The 20131-nt window shown below is 34.4% G+C and overlaps 1 protein-coding gene across 2 annotated transcripts in view; it reads left to right on the top strand.

Annotated features, from left to right (window-relative positions):
* The window catches only part of LOC149787897 (centrosomal protein of 95 kDa-like), a 64190-nt gene that overhangs the window by 13810 nt on the left and 30249 nt on the right, over nucleotides 1-20131 (top strand). For both annotated transcript variants that reach the window (XM_089974140.1, XM_089974139.1), the window contains exons 5-12: nucleotides 2105-2258; nucleotides 2740-2783; nucleotides 3182-3279; nucleotides 6065-6122; nucleotides 6528-6798; nucleotides 11185-11386; nucleotides 14994-15085; nucleotides 19501-19665. In XM_089974140.1, coding sequence (XP_089830266.1) covers nucleotides 2105-2258; nucleotides 2740-2783; nucleotides 3182-3279; nucleotides 6065-6122; nucleotides 6528-6798; nucleotides 11185-11386; nucleotides 14994-15085; nucleotides 19501-19665 — 1084 coding nt within the window. The remainder of the gene's footprint in view (nucleotides 1-2104; nucleotides 2259-2739; nucleotides 2784-3181; nucleotides 3280-6064; nucleotides 6123-6527; nucleotides 6799-11184; nucleotides 11387-14993; nucleotides 15086-19500; nucleotides 19666-20131) is intronic.

Genomic DNA, 20131 nt, shown 5'->3' with positions numbered 1-20131 from the left:
GATGGTTTGGATATTTCACAGGTTTTTCTTCAGATTTAAAATTTATTTCATTTGCAAAGAGTTTAATAATTGACTCAGTATTTAAACAAAGAAATGTTGCTGTAGACTGATTTTTTAAATCAATAGTTGCCTCTACCATCCAATCATCAATCTTTTTATTTTTCACTTTAGGCAGTTTCATATATTTGTTAAAAAGCTCAAGATTATTAAAACTGAAAACTTCAGAGAACTGTAAAGATTCATAATTAAATTCATAACTGTTGTGAAGTTTCTTTTATTATAAAATTTACAGTATCCATTTGATCCCATGAGTATAATGTAATTTTTCTAGAGAGAGAGACAAGATGTGACTTTAATATTTTAGAATTCTGTTATTGTTTTGTTGTCAAAGGGTCATTCATTACATGTGTGCCAGTAGTATTTTTGTTGTATTTACTAATTTCTCCACCCACTCAGTTTTGCAGATATAATTTCACTGGGCTATTTTAGTTCATCGAATAACAGCAACCACTGACTTTACATTCATGGCTCTAGTATCTACCTGTAATTTTTTTTGTATTTCTGGAAAATATATTTGCTTCTAAAAGAGGTTAGCATTGAACCTTTGGTGTTTAAATATGAAGCAGTAATAGCATTTATGGTGACTGCAAATGCTATTGATAATTTGTATCATTTATGAATAAAAGTATGAGTGTACATGTGTTTGGCACATTGTCATCCCTGCCAACCAAAATATTGTGTGTAATATTCACAGTGGTTTATACTGTTACGGGTCACTGTATCTTTTCTTGGGATAGTAAGAGTTATCTCTAACAAAATTGTAATGACACACAACACCCATGGTCCTTGTGTATGAACAGAACCAACAGTTAATATGTCTCAATACACAGTATGTATTTATTGTCAGTAATACAACTAGTACTACTAATGTTATTAAACTGCTCCGGTGGCCTAGTGGTTAGAGCATCCGCCTCGGATGCAGAAGGTCATGGGTTCAGTCCCCAGCCCAGTCATACAAAAGACTTAAAAAAATGCTACTAACAGTTGCCTCGCTTGGCACTCAGCATTAGGTTAGTGTTAGGACTGGTCAGCCTGGTGTCCAGATAATGTGACTGGGTGGGATATCATGCTTCATGTCTGCAGCATGATGATCCAGTGCTAGACATCACTATAAACTGCCACACAACAGACATTGTAGCAATATGGCTGAAAAATTGTTTAAGCTACGTTAAAAATCCAAATCACACACACACTAATACTACTATTACTACTGCTGCTATTGCTACTACTACTACTGTTGCTGCTACTACTACTAATCATATCATGTTTTACGGCTTCTTTGCTATGAATGGATGTAGTGTTACCCATATCTATGCACTCAACCATATGAACATGAAGTCAAGAAGTTTATTTCCACAGCGTAACTTTTGAAGGAGCTCATAGATTAATATTTAATGTTTTAAAGGCATACTTTCAAGATCAGTGTCAGTTTCCACCTTCTTCAAAAAATGTTAACACAGTTATGTCCATTGTTTGAGTTGGCAGTTGATAATCACATAATGAATTTTATTTCCAATCAATAACTTAAAAAAGTCCATAAATAGATGCGAAATTGCATCAAGGTTAATTTTCTGTGTGATATTTCTTTTTTATTTTCTTGCTTTAGTGTGTCAATATTGTGATACCTTCCATCTGTCTGTATTTATCTGTCTCCTGTACCACTGGATAGAAATTCACAGAATGTGGCATATAGGTTGCTTATATAGATCCACCTGTGAGAGAGGTATTTTTTTTCCCTTCCACAGTTGTCTCTAGGTAGAGAATCTGAATTCAGCTAAAAATTATTGACAATTACAGTGATATTTTAGAACTCTTTTTTTTTGGTGACAGATCTTTATACATGCAGTAATAACAGGTGAACATGCAGTAAGAGTTATCGTGTTTAGGTCATGATCTCTAGGTCATGGTGTGAAAGGGATTGTTGCGACAGGTCCTTATGGTGGGTGGGGTATTAATGAAGAGCATAAAGATTTGCCATATCAAATTATGGAAGTATGGAAATAGCTTTGGATTTTATTGTTATAATTTAATTTTATTTTGAAAGACGATGGCAGGAGTGTGGATCTGGAGAATGAGGATCTGGATCGGATGACCTCAGTTGATATTGACAAAATTCTGGAATCGGAGCTGCTTAAAGAAAAGGAGCGTGAGATTGAAGCTCGATGGAAGGCCCCTATTTCAGCAGTATGGCAGGATGAGTGAGTCATCATTTAATAGTGCATTTGGTTATAATATGAAGCATGTAGTGAAGATGAATCCTTGATAAATATGTATGTCTTGTGAACAGATTTTGTGAGAAAAATTAAATATAAACAAAATCAAGTTGCATTCTTGAAAATGGTTGAGTGTGACTATTTTTACAATTCATTTGTTAGGAACGTGTGGTTTTATTTATTTCATTCTTTTTATTGCAAAGAGAACTGTAGACTAGAAGTTAATAGGAAGTATCTAAAATTGATAAATACCAGCTATACTCACTTATAATTTAAGTCCAACTGCAAACTACACAGACCCAGAAGATCTACCTTTATTTAATGGGTCATTATGTAATCAGTTGTTCGCAGCTGGACTCTACTTATAAGCGAGTATATGTGATAGGTCTGTCACAATGGCAAAAGCTGACAGTCCTTGATATGGGTTAGATGATACTAACAATACTTCTGTGTTTGTTTTCTTCAGAACAAGTCCAGTAAAGTCAAAAGTGCGAGCACCACCAGCAGAGGGTAAGAAGCACTGCAGTCAAACTCATTTTTCAAAATATCAAATAGAATCCAGTAAAATGTAGTCACCTACAGGCTTTTTATTATTGAAGTAGCCATTCAAAGTGCTAATTTTCCCAGTAACAGATTCTAACAGATCTATACTGCACATGCTCACTTAAAAGTTGAGTCCAGCAGCAAACTGCATAGACCCAGATCTGCCATCACTTAATATGCCTACATACCTGGGTCTCTACAGTTTGTTAAGAGTAATCAGTAAACAGACAATGTAGACCTTGATCTGCCAGCATTGCCGATCAGGGTTTGTGTTGCTTGCAGTTAGATTTGACTTAGAAACAAGTACGTATGGTAATTTTAAGAGCTCATTATTTTACCAGCATTATTTGATTTATTTTGGAAAGGTGCAAAGGACCTCACTATTGATCAGATTGCTGAAGGCAGGACAGAAGAGAAAAAACTACAGCCAGATGAAAAAGCCAAGTGGACACAGAGCTCTCCGGTACAGGAAATCTCACATCATATTGATAATAATAGAACACCTGACTCTGTAGTTACAAACGACAACATTAAATAAGACTAGGAATCAGAGTTCATGCAGTCTTGTAAAGTGTTTGAATTTGAGTGCTTGAGATTCTAAATGAAAGAATTACATTTGAAAATGTTAATTTACTTGTTAAAATATCGTTACAATTTTGTTTTAAAACAATGTAAGAAACTCATTTTAGCTTACTGTTTTTGTGGCCCTTGTGCATTGAATAAGATATTTGGTTGGGCTGTATATGCCATATACTCATTAGTACTTGACCTTGTTTTGGATTATCCACTGCATGATCATGAATGGGCACCATGTTAATTGGGACTGATGAAGTTGGTTGAATGCACAGATATCAGAATTGGCGAAAATGCTTCATGCGAGTAAGGGAGAAGAGTGTTAAAAAAATAGAACTATGAGTTCTGTTTGATGGGAGGAAATGTATGACAGATAAATGGGTGAAAGGGCTCTCAGGTTCCATGGAAAGAATGTAAAGCACCCAAGAATGAAATATAGACTGTGAAAATGAATTTAGATCATTTTGGCTTAGACATGAAAGCTCTGGATGGGGGAGTAAGTGACTAAGACAGATGAGATTGATATTTGCCACTAATTCCTAAAATGATGTAGATGAGTTACCTTTATCATCAGCCCCACCCCTCAAAACCCCAATGTCTGCACCAAATGCAGACATGGTAGTGACATAACTAAAATTGTTAAAGCAATTTTTAAAAATCCAATAACACATGAACACACTGTTACAAATGATTGCTAATAAATATTATGATATTTGACTGTTAAAAAATATCACTTTTTTAAAATTAATATGGATCATAATAATGCACTGCTGTGAGGTTGTTGTTGTTGTTGTTGTAGGGTTTAACACCATTTTTCAGCACATGATAGCTATACATGGCGGCCAGTATTAATGGTGGAGGAAGAACCCGGGAAATGCCCGGAAAGAACCACCGACCCTCGAGAAGCTACTGGCAAGCTTTCTCACATACTCACCACTGCTGTGAGGTGAATTTTAGCTTGGTAAATTTTGTAAAATGTTTGTCTCGATATTGATATGTATCCAGTTATGGATATGTATCCAGTTATGCACAAATAAAAGTGCCCTTAACTGTGTTATTAAAATAAAGCATTCAGAGACATCAGATTTTCACTTCTTGAAGAATAACATTATATTTGCCATGTTAGTTTTAAAAAAAGGTTTTATGAGGGCTTACAATTGGGCAAGACATTTTAAATGAAAAATTTCTGAAGTTATAAAATTCGAGAGAAAAGGCTTATTATCAGACATGTTTATCAAAAATGTTGTTACATAGAAAAAAAAGGGTATGCCACTGTTTTAAATGTTTCTTTACATAATTTTATTACAATCACAGCAGCAGTCTCAAGCTAGAAATCGATGGACCCAATGTAGGGCAAGTCATTAATTTCTAATAATTTGCAGCAGTTTTTAACCACTTTCAATCTTTTGTTTATTTTTTCCTCATGTTAATTTTATTGTTATTTTGTTTATGTTTCATTTTGTTCAAGATTCCATTTCATTTTGTATTGGCAAAATGATATTTTCTAAAGTCTTTAGCAGTATGCTACCTTGATTTGACGAATATATCGTGATGATACGTTTTTATGAGGTTCATTATTTGCCACCGTTCACAGCACCATGTTATCTTGATGAGACGAAGGTATTATGATGTTGACATAATTTTATGTTATCTTGAATTGCTCAATGAACAGAAATTTTAGAACATAATGAATATAAAAACAGATACAGTTGGTGAATATTCAAATTCTGCATGAACCAAAGTGACCAGATGATTAAAATCTAAAACAGATCACCAGCGCTTGACCATTGTACATTGCTTACAGTATAATTAAAGACAATCAGATCTACTGAGAGTAACAACTTAAAGCTATGCAGATACGCGATAGATTGCATGTATTGTACTGTTTGGCTCATCTGTGATAGATTGCATAAATTGTACTGTTTGACTCATCTGTGATAGATTGCATATATTGTACTGTTTGACTCATCTGTTGGTAATGAAATAACTGTTCACAAAAGTTTCTTTTCTAATAAATATATCGACACATCCTCGAAGGCAGATATTAGGAATGAATTCTGCCCTTTGCATAAGTTTAGATGTCATGGTGGGGCATGTGAATATATTCATTCGGGTGTTCATTAAAATTCATTTTCAAGGACAAAAATGCAAGATTTCTGTACCAGTTTAAATTTGTATATTACATGCCTAAAATCTGCATCCATTACACTATGTTACTGTCAGAATTCCTACTGGTTAGTGACTGTTTTACCCCAAATTATTTCTGATCTTTGGAAGTCTTCATTGTGTAAAAAGCAGCATTGTGATCACGGATAAACTGTCATTTCTTATGTAGCCATCTCTTGTAACATTCACAATGGATAACTAAGAGCTGCCTTGTGCTGTGCTCATCATTAAGAGGTTTGTGTTAGGAATAGTATGCCTGATGTCAGGATAGTGTGACTGGATAGGACATAATGCTGCATAACTGTAGCGTAATGTCCCAGTGCTAGACATTACTATAAACTTGCCATACTGCAAACATCGTAGTGATATGACTGAAAAAGTGCTAAAGCAAAATTAAAAATCCAAATCACACACATACAATGGATTAGGTAACATTGCAAGTGAGAGATGAAAATATTTTATATATTGTATATGACTTTTATATTGTGTTGTATGGTTTTTGCTTTCAGGTCAAAGTGACAGTGGAAAGCAGGAAGCAGGGCCCATCTCAGCCTTATATGGTTCAAGGTAGAGATAATGTACAGAAAGTCAAGATTTGGATTCTTTCCCACTCTCTCTCTTTTGCTGTCATTATTCTCTGGGGGGTTTTGGTACCATAATATTATGGCAACATGTGATAAATAAAATGTTTTTACTTGTTAGATGTATGTTTAATGATTGCAGTCTAGTCTTTGAGGGTACGGGTCCTGTTTGAAAGAAACAGTTGCCTTTCAACTTAAACTCTAATATTTTAAGTTGTTGTCATTTATAGCAGTTTTCAAGGAAGCCAATATATTTTTAAAAGATAAGTGTAGTGAACTTAACATTATTTTATTTTGTACGTAATGATTGTTTTGATTTTATTGGGATATTTTTAGATATTTTTTAATTTATTATGCAGCATATTTGTTTCCACTGTATATTATTTTTCAGGAACTGTCCTGCATGATCATACTACAAAGACAGATATTCTCAGAAGAATTGAGAATGATCCTCGCTATTGCTATACCATCCCTGGATTAGGGGCCAACAAGCCATCTACTAGTGTGTCCTTTACAGGTGCTGAGCGGCCAGTGTCACCATTTTACAGCTTGGAAAATCTTGTTGAAGAAACAGCAGCCATGGCCCGAGCAGCCATAGGGGCCAGCCCCTCCACAGCCACATCTATGCTACGTGAACTTGACTCGTCCAGGGAAAAGTTGAGGTATTGTATGTTATTGAGGGAAATAAGAAAATGAAGTGTATTTCTTGTAATTTAAAGTCATTCCTCAAACAGTTATTTTTTATTTTATTTTTATATATATAAATGTAGAAATGCAATGTTATCCTACAAATCAGACCAGTTAAAATATTTTTTAACATAAAATGCATTAAAGACTCCAGAAACTCATAACAAACTTTTAATTGTTCATTTGTCAATGTTATGTGATCTTTAAAATTGGAGAAAACCATAAATCCAGCAGGAAACCACCAACATTGGCTCAAACCTGGAAACACAAAGGTGTCATGGGAACATGCTACTGCTAATTTATGATTATCCATGCAATACTACATTGTTGAGATCGCCTTTCTAATTCAGACTGATTTAAATCAGTTAAAACAGTCATCTTAGCTGGAAGGTATCATTGTATTTTTAAATCATGGTTACAGATTAATTACTGGTATCATTATGCTTTACTTGGAATAAGGTTCAAGAGACCATCCATGTGTGGCCAGTCCTGGCAAAGCACCACCAAGTTTCTCTGCCAATTCCTTTTATTTTAAAAATGTACCCAGATAAAATAGTTTGCTGAAATTTTTAAAAAATAGATTACCTTTGAAGCACCGATTGTTACAAAATCGTATTAAGGAAATGGAAGAGAGAAAAAATCAGTTTCAATCTTGCAATACAATTATTTGATGTTGTACTTATTTTTGCCTTTATTTTTGTTTTGTATGCCTTTTTGTAATACCTAGACTTGCTCAGTACAGGATAGCCTGTATTGTGTTAATTTGCCATGAAACCACACACAAATGATGCATACAGACACACATGCAAACACGCACGCATTAGAGGTGGATTGATATAATGGATGAATTGAGGAATTAGAGATTATCATAGATCAATCACAATATATATCTACATACATAATGACTGAGTACACACTCAGAATATCTTTGTCTCAAAATATCTTAAGTTACTTAAGTCAGTAAAGTCAGTTTTTGTTACAACTGCATTTACATAGTCAGACAATACTTTCTGGAAGCAACAGTAGTGTTTGCATGAAAGCCAACTCTAAAACTCTCATGTAAACATTTTAAGGTCATATGCCATTGTTATTGCACACATTACAGGCAGAACATCATGGGGATCTGTTGGGATCCTTAGGTGTGTTTTTTGTCTCACCTGCAAAGCAATGACAAGGTATATGTATTATTGTTCTGGTGGCATTGCTGTTGTTTTGTTGTCTTAGATGTCAGTGTTAAGTTTGTTAACTGAGCAGTTTCCCCAACAATGATGTATGTATGGTCATGAAACTTGATAGAGATTTGATTCATGATGATGGGCACAGCTCATCACAGACAAAAAGAGGTTGCAGTGACCAACTTTTCATGACGCACCTCAATAGAGAGAGCATACACAACCAAACATTTAGCAAAATTTGTATATTGTAAAACACTTAAGTATTATAGTGATTACTGCAAAATAGTCACACTTTTCCTTGACTTGGGTCATATATGTGTTGATAGCAATGCACAGGTCCTATATTAACAAAAGGTCCTTCTTGGAGAGTACACTCAGACTCAGGGTCTTCCATTAGATTTTAAGTTAAAGGGTGAGTTGCCAAAGTAGGTGGGGGGTTTGGTGGGGGCCTCCCCCATTGGCAGTTCAGGTTGTTTCATAAAGTAGCCAGGTGTAAAGTTAAAGTATTCAAGTAAATCACCTGGCTCCCAGCTGCTAAGAAAAGCCCTGCAGACTTGATTGTCAGGTATGTAGTAATTCACATATTTGTCCCTAAATATTAGCAGATTTGAATCTATTTAGATGACAAATATTGTAAAATAAAGATAGGTTGTTGTCTGAAAATTTGATAATAATTGGTTATTGTCTGAAAATGCATTTGTTTTTATGCAGAAAGCAACATTGAAATTGAGTGTGTACTCTAGTTGAGGACAATTTGAAAATATGTCAGCGATCAGGGGTCAACAATAGGGCAGTGTAAGAAATGTAAAAAAAATTAAGATATTGAAAGACAAGTATATTGTTCCAGAATTGAATATAGTTCTTCTCATCAATACTGTCTTGATTGTCCAACCATTTTTCTGACAGAATGTGTTCTCTCAAGTCAGGAAGTTTGTCATTAGAGATTGCATTACATAACAGTTGATCTGTGCACATGAACTCTGGTCTGCAGTGACAAGTGGTCTTCCAGAACAGTGGTCTTTCATGTCAGGTTTGATAGCATTTGTGACTGGAGAAATTCTGACAAATGCTTTCATAATTAAACTAAATCTATATATAGATCAGATCTTTTGAATGAAGTTCTTACTTTGTGCTGAACTAGTGCAGCATAAATGTTATGGTTTTTAAACTTTTAAATTTTGATTGAACAGTAGTTTGTTTTTAACTTTACTGCTTATTGATAAGAGCTTATGGAATGATCTGTCCATCATCAGTCATCCATCTGTCTGAACTGTCCATCATCAGTCATCCATCTGACTGATCTGTCCATCATCAGTCATCTATCTGACTGATCTGCCCATCATCAGTCATCCATCTGACTAATCTGTCCATCATCAGTCATCCATCTGTCTGAACTGTCCATCATCAGTCATCCATCTGACTGATCTGTCCATCATCAGTCATCCATCTGTCTGATCTGTCCATCATCAGTCATCTATCTGACTGATCTGCCCATCATCAGTCATCCATCTGACTAATCTGTCCATCATCAGTCATCCATCTGTCTGAACTGTCCATCATCAGTCATCCATCTGACTGATCTGTTTATCATCTTTATCCATCTGACTGATCTGTCCATCATCAGTCATCCATCTGACTGATCTGTTTATCATCAGTCATCCATCTGACTGATCTGTCCATCATCTGTCATCCATCTGTCTGTTAGCACAAGTATGTATTTGCTACTCATTTTAAACCACTTGGAGGATTACCATGAAACTAGACATTCATCCCATTGTCTAAGTGGTCCTAAATGAAAATGGTTCTGCTTGAATATCCAATATGGCCTTCACTGGGCTTGACAGTCATGTTATCGCTGCTTCTTCTGAATGATGGCTGGTCATATCAACATGGGATTTTCAGTAAAAGACTTCATATAATGTTTAGTTGATCCTAAATTTAACTGAAGCTGATCTGATGTCCCATGTGATCACCACATCTGAAAATCTTGTTATCACTACTTCTCCTGAATGAAACATTGACATGGACTTTTCACCAAAAGACTTCTTATGATATCTAGTTGATCCTAAATGAAAATGGTGCCAGTCTGATAGTTAGTATGGCTGCCACAGTGACTATAATGAAAATCATGTTATTGCTACTCCAGCTGAATGGATGATCTGATGTCCAGTATGGCCACCAAAGTTGCCATCTTGTTATTGCTAATCCTCCTGAGTGAAAAATAATATTGCCAAGGTTGTGGTTTTTTTGTGTGTGTGCAGTAGACATGAAAATATTGTTATTACTGCTTCTCTTGAATGGATGGTCTTATCAATGTGGAGTTTTACTTAACAACTTCTTATGATGTCTGGCTGGTCCTAATGGTGCCATTCTGACATTCAGTATGCCTGCCGCAGTGGTCATCTTGAGATTCTTATGATTGGTCGTATCAGCATGGGGTTATCATTAAAAGCTTTCTTAGTCATAAATGAAAAATGTCTGCCTTCTAATATGACTGTCACAATGGCTGTCTTGAAAATCATGATATCACTACTTCTCCTAGATGGCTGATAATTTACAAAATGACTTCTTATAATGTCTATTTGATACTAAATAGAAATGGTGCCAGTCTGATATCAGATATGGCTATCATAGTTTCCAACTTCAAAATCTTGCTATCATTGCTGCTAAAACAGAAAGTCCTTATGAAAATGGTATTAAGTTGACATTCACAATATCAACCACAGGAATTTGAAAATCTTGTTATCAGTCAGGAATATCAGAGATGGTTTCAACACTCTGCAATTAAAAGGAAGAAATGACCTTATCTTGAATTCCTGTCAATTCTTTTCAGCCATTAGAGCTTCTGTCCATTTTTGGACTTGTGTTTAATAGATATTTTCATTCTTTTTTTAAAAAATTTCCACTTGAGATGCAGACTACTGTTGACTAAAGTTAGTGAACATAGATTTATTTGTTTGAAGTCTGTAATACTGCTTACTGTTATACTGATATCTTAACAAATAGTTTCCTTAGGTAACTGTCTAAATATGCATTCTGATTGCCATTGTGAAAACCTTTTTATCAAATCAAACACCTGAAAAATCAAACACGTTCAACTGTGTTTAGCAATTCAGTCTAGAACATTAGACAATTTAAGTGTTAACTTATCAAGTAAGCTAATTAATCGTGGATGTTATTTGCTAGATCCAGAAAGATAAAACCTCCAAGGTCTGGCAGTGCTGAGCGTCTTTTTAGCAAATCCCCACCTGTGATACCAGGTACCCATACAGCAGCTAGAAGTTCAAGAAAAGACCAAATGGAACTGAGTTCAAAATCTCCTGCAAAACGGATGTCTCCTTCATCACATCAGAGAAGCCCTGTGTCTGATAGGCTATCTGACACAGAGGTATGTAATCCTAATTCCCAATAGCATGATAGGCTATCTGACACAGAGGTATGTAATCCTAATTCCCAATAGCATGATAGACTGTCTGACACAGAGGTATGTAATCCTAAATCCCAGTAGCATGATAGGCTGTCTGACACAGAGGTATGTAATCCTAATTCCCAGTAGCATGATAGGCTGTCTGACACAGAGGTATGTAATCCTAATTCCCAGTAGCATGATAGGCTGTCTGACACAGAGGTATGTAATCCTAATTCCCAACAGCATGATAGGCTGTCTGACACAGAGGTATGTAATCCTAATTCCCAGTAGCATGATAGGCTGTCTGACACAGAGGTATGTAATCCTAATTCCCAGTTGCATGATAAGCTGTCTGACAGAGGTATGTAATCCTAATTCCCAATAGCATGATAGGCTGTCTGAAACAGAGGTATGTAATCCTAATTCCCAGTAGCATGATAGGCTGTCTGACACAGAGGTATGTAATCCTAATACCCAATAGCATGATTGATAGACTGACACAGAGGTATATAATCCTAATTCCCAATAGCATGATAGGCTGTCTGACACAGGTATGTAATCCTAATTCCCAGTAGCATGATAGGCTGTCTGACATAGAGGTATGTAATCCTGCATATAACCACAATGGGCAAGTAATTTTACAACCTGATTGCCACACAGTGGGCATATAACCACAATGGGCAAGTAGTTTTACCACCTGGTTGCCACACAGTGGGCATATAATTTTACTATTATTTTGCCATGATGGGCAAGTAATTTTGCAACATTCTTACCACAATGGGCAAGTATTTTTACCACCTGTTTGTCACATTGGGCAAGTAATTTTAAAGGTAACATCTATCTATGATTAGGTTGCTGATGAAAATATAATGCTCAGTTGCTTCTAGATGTTGAAATTAAATGGAGGTCAAATAAAGAAATCCTTCCATTGTGATCAGAATAAATTGCAACTTGAATTTTTTTCATTTCCAGACACCTGTTACTTATTTCCATAATTTTCAACTTATAATTTATATATTTAAAAATTTGATTTACAAGTATATGTTGATTTTTATCTGTTCATGTTTGTTTATATCTGTCCTTCATGTTTGCACTTCAGCCTATCTCTTCACAGATTGATACAATGCTGCATTATGAATGTTGGGGATGAAGGTTTGATCATTAGATAAATGGGTTATTGTGATCTGCTTTCTAAATATTTCTTAAAATTATGTCCAAGCTTTTATTCTCATACCTTTTCAATGTTGCCCTCAAGGTTGTGATATCTGTACATCTTTGCTGGAGCTGTGTCCTGCAGAGTTTGTATTTGTGGAAGCTTATTTTCACATTGCTTAAAATATTGTTAAATATTACTATAAACATTCACAAACTTCTGTAACCAACTTATATGGAGTTATTCAATATCATTGAAAACTACTTCCTTATGCCACAGAAATGAGGGTGTCTTGTTATGTTTTTTCTGAGGAAGAAGCTCATTTTCACATTGCTTAAAATATTGTTAAATATTACTATAAACATTCACAAACTTCTGTAACCAACTTATATGGAGTTATTCAATATCGTTGAAAACTACTTCCTTATGCCACAGAAATGAGGGTGTCTTGTTGTGTTTTTTCTGAGGAAGAAGTCTCGTTGTTTAAGTTGTACTGTCGTAGAACAAATTAGTGTTTCCATTGAATGTTTATGATTGGCAGAAAATAAAAATGTGCTTTAGTTGTGTTTTTTTAACTGTACTGTATCTTAGTAAAAAAGAAAATAGGGTGGCTTTTGTTAAAATTGTTAATGATTATTTATGTTCACCTGGTTGTAAGACTGTGAGCTTATGATATGGTCCATTGTGCATTATTCTTAATCTGATCACAGTTGTTATTTACACCTGTTTAAAAAATTTGCTTCACCAGGTTGCAACGATTTAAAGGGAGCATTTGTTAAATTGATACCAATCTATTATCCAATATCATTTCCACAACTAAAAATATGAATTTTTTTATCAATTTCTCAAAACCTGTTTAATGGATTTGGAATTCATATGACAGAGATTATCATGGCTAGAAGGTTTTTCAACTTCAGGTAATGCTTATCCATAATCAAATATGGCCACCATTACTAAAACCAGAACAACATTAAAATGACTCATCAGGATTTGACCATATTTGACAAAAATCATCTTGGCATAATGGCCTCATAAAAATGATGCATATTAAGATAATTGATCTGCCATTAGATATGATGACCACTAGTAACTATAGGAAAACCTGTAAAGAAATTCTGGTAAAAAACTGACTAGCATAACTTGATAAAGAAAATCCAGGTATAAAGAAGGGTCTTTAGAATTTATACAAGGATTGATCTGTGAAATATGGCCATTTCTGAAGAAAAAAGAAAAACCTTGAAAATAGTGTATTTAAAAAAATGTTTAACAGTATTTGACCAAATTTGTTTGAAAGCGTTCTAGCATAAAGGGCTTTCAGGTTTGTTCAAATGATGCTGATCGGCCATCAGACATGGCCACTGTTAGTAGCATATAGAACAACTTTGAAATTGAAATTACTTTTTCTCAAACACCACTCAACAATATTTGACCAGGAAGTCATTTTGGTATAATGGTCTTAAAAATTATACAAGTGATGCTAATCGACTATCAGACATATTGGCAAGTACTTAAAATAGAACAAATTTATACAAGTGATGTTGATCCACTATCATACATAGTGGCAAGTACTTAAAACAGAACAAATTTATACAAGTGATGTTGATCCACTATCAGACATAGTGGCAAGTACTTAAAATAGAACAAAATTTAAACAAGTGATGTATCACTATCAGACATAGTGGCAAGTACTTAAAATAGAACAAAATTTATACAAGTGATGCTGATCCACTATCAGACATAGTGGCAAGTGCTTAAAATAGAACAAAATTTAAACAAGTTATCGCAGAAAGCAGCTTAATAGAATCTGACCAACTTTGACATTAAGCATCCTGGTAAACTATACTTTCAATATTGGACAAATTATGTTCCTGTGTTGTTAGATATTGCTGACAATAAAAAAAGAGAACCATGAAGCATTGTGTTTGTGATATGCAATCAGCAACAATGGAAGAAAGTTTTATGGAAAGCATCCTACTGACCCAGGTTTGTTGGCCATCGGTTCTTGCATTTGGATGTTAGGCAGATATCATCCCAATGTTGTTAGTTTAGAAGGACATAAAAAATTAAATGTTTACTTTTATTTGTAACAGATTTGTTTGTTTTTCAAACCCCATCCACAAAGCACAGTCGTGCAAACATGCAGAAAAACTTTACTACCAGATCTTTAAAACACATATGTAAAGTCCCAAAAAAAAGGGAAGAAACTAAAACTTTGTAAAGATTAATGTATTCAGAATTCATTAAGATTAGACAGGCTTGGAATGCAAAGAGAAAAAGTATTGTAAAGATTAACTTTATTATTTTTACCAGCTTGTGGGATATATAATTGGGTGTTTTGTTTTAAGGATGAGTTTGGTAAAAATTTCTGCAGTTTTAGTTTTTAAATGAATGAGAATATTTTAACTTTTAAATTGTATATATTTTCAATTTCAGCTTACACCAAGCAAGGCCAAAAGAAAGGTGTCATTTTTGGTGGACAGATCAACAACAGACTCAAGCCCTAGTTTTGACAGGGGCAGAGTAAGGTATGAGTAACACTGCATTCACATTTTCTAATCTTTTCAGATAATATACTTTGCAATATGTGAAGCCATATTTTTGGTCTGTAGATATATAACATTTATTTTTAAAGCTTCAAATGGTCTTTTACATCTACCATAAGGCAGAGTGAATTATGATGCTGTCCTTTTCACTATCTTTCTATCTGTTTGTTACCAATTTCATTTTTGCACAATAACTCAAGTTATCCACGATCTACCATTGTCAAATTTTGTGGCTGGCTTGGAGTGGGGTATGGAGGAACCCTATCAGTTTCTGAGTAAAATATGAACATAGTCAAGATCATTTTTCACACAATAACATTAGTTTTACATCACAGACTTGATGCAAAAATTGTTGCTGGCTTGTATTTGGTGTAAATAAGCCACTTGATTTGCGGAGCACTTGCACTTAAATTTTCAGAGATGCTCCCAGGGCACGATTGCATGATTGGTGCAGAATTTGTACGAACTTGTGCACTTTGAAAGCAGTGATGTGCAAGAACTCTTGCAAATTAATTTCAAGTCGTGCATATGAAAATGTTCTCTTAGCAGTATACAACTTTATTCAGCCATTCACTCTTAAAGTACTTGAAGAAATGGTAAAAATGTTGAAGTGCTTCTCACAATGTGTATTTTGCCATGACTGCTGACATATCTGGTTTCTTCGGCTTCTGGTTTCTTTGTGGATAACTTGCATTTAGGGTGAAAAGAAAGCTATGGATTCTGAAGTTTCAATTCAGAGGTTGTACCCTGTCCAGATGTTGAGGTCATTAGCAGGTCATTGAGACCTGTTGGTTAATGTACTCCAAAGTGAACAGTGACCTATTAAATGGCTGCACAGAGGACCGTTTAGCATGAGGCAGGAGTATAATGTGCTGTTCATGATACTCTTGTTGTTGTTTTTGCCTCTGTTTTTGCCTCAGATTCATGTTTTCATTGTGGAAATCATGTCCCTGTATCTGTCATCCATCTGTCTGTCAACACTTGGTTGTGAACATTTTGAAGGCTTCATTTCTGATTAGATTTTGATCAGACTTGGTATGAAAGTTTATATCATTAAGATCTTGGATGAGTTAATTTATGAGTGATATCTATGCTATTAATGACATAATCTTTTGTACGATTGGTTGACCTTGTGAACATTATAGACTATATTTCCAGTTAGACTTTTATCAGATGCGGTTAGTTAGATTATTTTTTTATATCACTTGTGGAATGTCAAGAGATTCAGTTCATGTGATTTCATATTGAAACCATATCAACATATAGTACAGTGCATGCAATGATTTGCAAGTGTTTTTGTTTTTGTTTTAGAAAACAGGAAGTAACCAATCATAAAGCCTGTTTAAAACTTATTTTGAGTTCTTCCCCATACAGACAAAATGTGAAGCAAATAAAGCATTTAACTTTAGAATACAAGATGCATTCATTTAAATAAAATAATGCATAAAAGATAGCATAATAAAATATTTTATGGATTATTATAATGAATGATTTGTAATTTAAACTTAAGAAAATTATTAAATGGCAACATAACAAGGTACATTTTAAATTGAAAATAATTTGATAATGCATGGGGTTTACACATTTTTATAAAAGTCAGCTTGCTCAGGGCAAGCTGACTGGAAACTAAAACTTTCCACTGGAAAATGTGAGCCTGCTGGGAAAACATATTATCTCACATGAGCAAAACAAAAATATAAAATATGGTATATTGTAAGAAAATTGCATTATATTTATTTAAACTTTTGTTTTCTTTTTCTTTTTGTTGGCACCATAAATCCATATGCCAATAAATAAAAAATATATATGCAAATAATATATGTAAATAGATCTGTAGATTATAAACAGTTTGAATGCAGATGTAGTTACAGATGTACATGTATGCAGACAGATAAATGGATAGGTAGAAAAGGGCTTGGAAATAGCTAGATTGTAAAGTAAGAGAGAGGATGAAAGCTAGGCTGTTTGTAATGATTTTTATTTATACTGAAAACTGAAATGTGTGTGAACACTTATTTTTTCCATTTTCTTAAGGGTTGTCCAAAGCTGCCAACCCTCACGAATTTGGTGTGAATTTCACGACTTTTTCAGTGATTCACAGATTCACGCTGTAAGACAAAAAATCACGAATTTTCCGATCCTCAATTATCTTAAATCTTTAATAAAATAACTGATTTCCCGTTAAGCGCTAGTTGTGATATTCGCAGTTGCCGAAATGGTCCAGTACCGCTGGTCACGATATTAGTAGATCTACAGCCGATTAGTACAGTTGGCCTGGTCGCAAGCATTTTAGCCTATTTTAATCTATATGTATAAGAGTAGTTTTACAGATGCTTTTGAGAGAAACTGAGGCCTAACCGGAAATTTGCTCCGCGCATGCGTCAAAACACTGATTTGAGTTACTGTTCAGCATCGCATGCAAGATTTTGAAAATGTCTTCACCACCAAGGAAAAAGAAATGTATTATTCAAAAAGTGAAGTTTAATTTGGAATATATCAAAAATTGGCCGTGCATTCTGCCATTAAACATTGATTTTCATTCATGCTTTTTGCACTCAGTGTGCCATCGCAGAGACGATGTGAGGAAGAATGTCGGTTGCAAAAAACACGTAGAAGTTGGGAAAATTAAGAATTTGCAGATTTCAGCTCTGGAATATTTTAAACCATTGGTGGAAGACCCGCAGGCTACCAACGCTTAAGCATTATTTGTGAGTTTTCTTGTGTCGAACACAATCTACTTTTATCAGCTGGAGACCATGCCATGCTAAACATTTGTTCTGACATATGTTCCTGGACTCGAAAATCGCTTCCAAATTTTCCTGTGGAAGAACCAAAAATGCTGCAGCTCCTGTGCATTCCTCACAGCAACAGTGACAGCGAAAGAGTATTTTCTTTAGTGAGGAAAAATAAGACAGACTTTAGGGCTCCTTAGCTGCAGAAAATTTGTCAGCAATTTAGTCCCCAAGATTAACCAGCAAGCAAGAAGTCGGAACTGTTTAGAAAACAAATTTACGATCAAACAGTTGAGGAAGTTCAAGTCTGCCACAGTATCATGTCTTGATAAATAAATATTTATGCATATATGTAGTGTTTTATTTTTATTTTGCGAACTTGATATAGTGTAGTATTGACGGTTGGAGTAGTCAGAGTGGATGGAGATATTGTCATGGTATTTTTCACGAATTCGTGTCCAAATTCACGACTTTTTATCCCTATTTTCACTAATTGTGAACCTGGAAGGTTGGCAGCTATGGTTATCATCTAGTCACCTTTAAATCCATGATATGTATCAAAGTAATTGAGAATCCAACTTTTGAGAATGATTTGAGAATACTTACTTTTTTGTCCATTTAAGCAACAGACCATAAACACTGCATGTGAGTGCTACATTTTTGTTAGTTTCCTTGTAATAGTCCACAAATTATTTCACATTTCCAATCAAACTTCAAATATTGTATAATTATTTACACGAAAATTACAGGACAGCAAAACATACTTACTGGCTGGCATACAATTAATTGGACAAAAATTAGTAACCATGTGCTCCAAGCTTTTATTTTTCATCCTCAACAGTTTCAATATATGTGTGAATTTCCATTCTCAAGCTTAACATGTGTCAACTAAGTAACATGTCTGTGGTTGAATTCTGAGAGCAAACAAAGAGCAAACATTAGATCACCAACTAATTGACATTATACAGTATTTTGAAGTCTGATTGGAAATGTGGATTCATGTTAGGGTTATTACAACAATACTTCCTAATCCAGCTCATCTGTATTCTTGTACCTACATGCCTCATATTTGTCCACCCAAAAGCTGTTGTGATACCACTTAAACTTAATTGCATTGGCAACCTCAATAAACTGCCAGAATGTTTGATTCCAACAGTGTCTAGTTTATGGTTACTACTAAGTATGATATCTCTTAGGTTTAAATGCTCTCACAAATGCTTCCTGTCAAGTAAATTATGGAGAGAAAAGGTAATTCTAAATGAAATTTTGTTGTAAGACATATGAACTTGACTGCTTTTAATTCATATGATTTTAAAGTTCCTTATATGGTATTTTGCCACAATAATACCATTGAGCCAAACTAAATAAATTTGTTTAAAAATTGGGGTGCCTTATTATCAGACAAATATTAATAAATTCCAAATTTCCATATTTTTCAATATGAAATCTTTCACACCGAGTTGCAGTGTTTTGTTGTTAAAGTTTCACAGATGGAGAATACTGTTATTAAAGATACTCAGCAAAGAGCATTTTCTTCTACTTTGAAAGAAAAATGATTCCCTGCTATAAAATTAGAAGCTTAGGTAACAGATTCTGGACTTCTCAACTCATATTTCATTAACTAGAACCAATATATTCAATCTTTCTTTTATTACCTCTCTGTAGAAGAGGCTGGGAAAGTGAGACAAGTCCTCCCCAGAAAGGTGCTGAGGTAACAGTGAGAACAGCAAGCTCAGGAAGGGTCGGTTTCCAGAAAGGTTCAGGCAGCTACCTGGATGACCTGTATGGAGATAAGGAGAATGATTCCTTTGAAGAGAAACTGAAAAGACAGTAAGTACTGTAATCATACAAATTGTGTAAAGCTAAATTTGTCATTTTGAGTTCAAAAGAAGCTATTTAGTTTGGAAAAAGCAGCTGTTACCTTGTTTCAACAATAAATGGTGTGATTACAGTATTTTTTATAGGATTTTAGGAAGAAAATAAATTTGTTATCAGTTGCTTTTTGCATAATAAATGTATGTTTTGTTATGTGTTGAAAGTGTCATAATTTTTTTTTTAATTTTTCACAATGCGGGCTAATTATTTGCAAATTGTGTGAGTAAAAAACATTTTAGTATGTAGTCACAGTTGAACCATTTTGTAACTATTTCACGGGCCAGTAAAAAAAATCACTATAAATAAACTTTCATCTAAATAAAAGGAATAAATACATTTTCTCTGTATCTGGACTTGGTCCACTATGTTGTTAAATTGGTAAATTTGTTAAATCCAAACTGGTTAAGTGAGCTATATATAT

Source organism: Sinohyriopsis cumingii, chromosome 11 (genome assembly GCF_028554795.1).
Source record: "Sinohyriopsis cumingii isolate HCF-2022 chromosome 11, ASM2855479v2, whole genome shotgun sequence".
NCBI lineage: Eukaryota > Metazoa > Mollusca > Bivalvia > Unionida > Unionidae > Sinohyriopsis > Sinohyriopsis cumingii.
The sequence above is the reverse complement of the archived record's forward strand: the minus strand, read 5'-3'. Positions and strand labels throughout refer to the sequence as shown.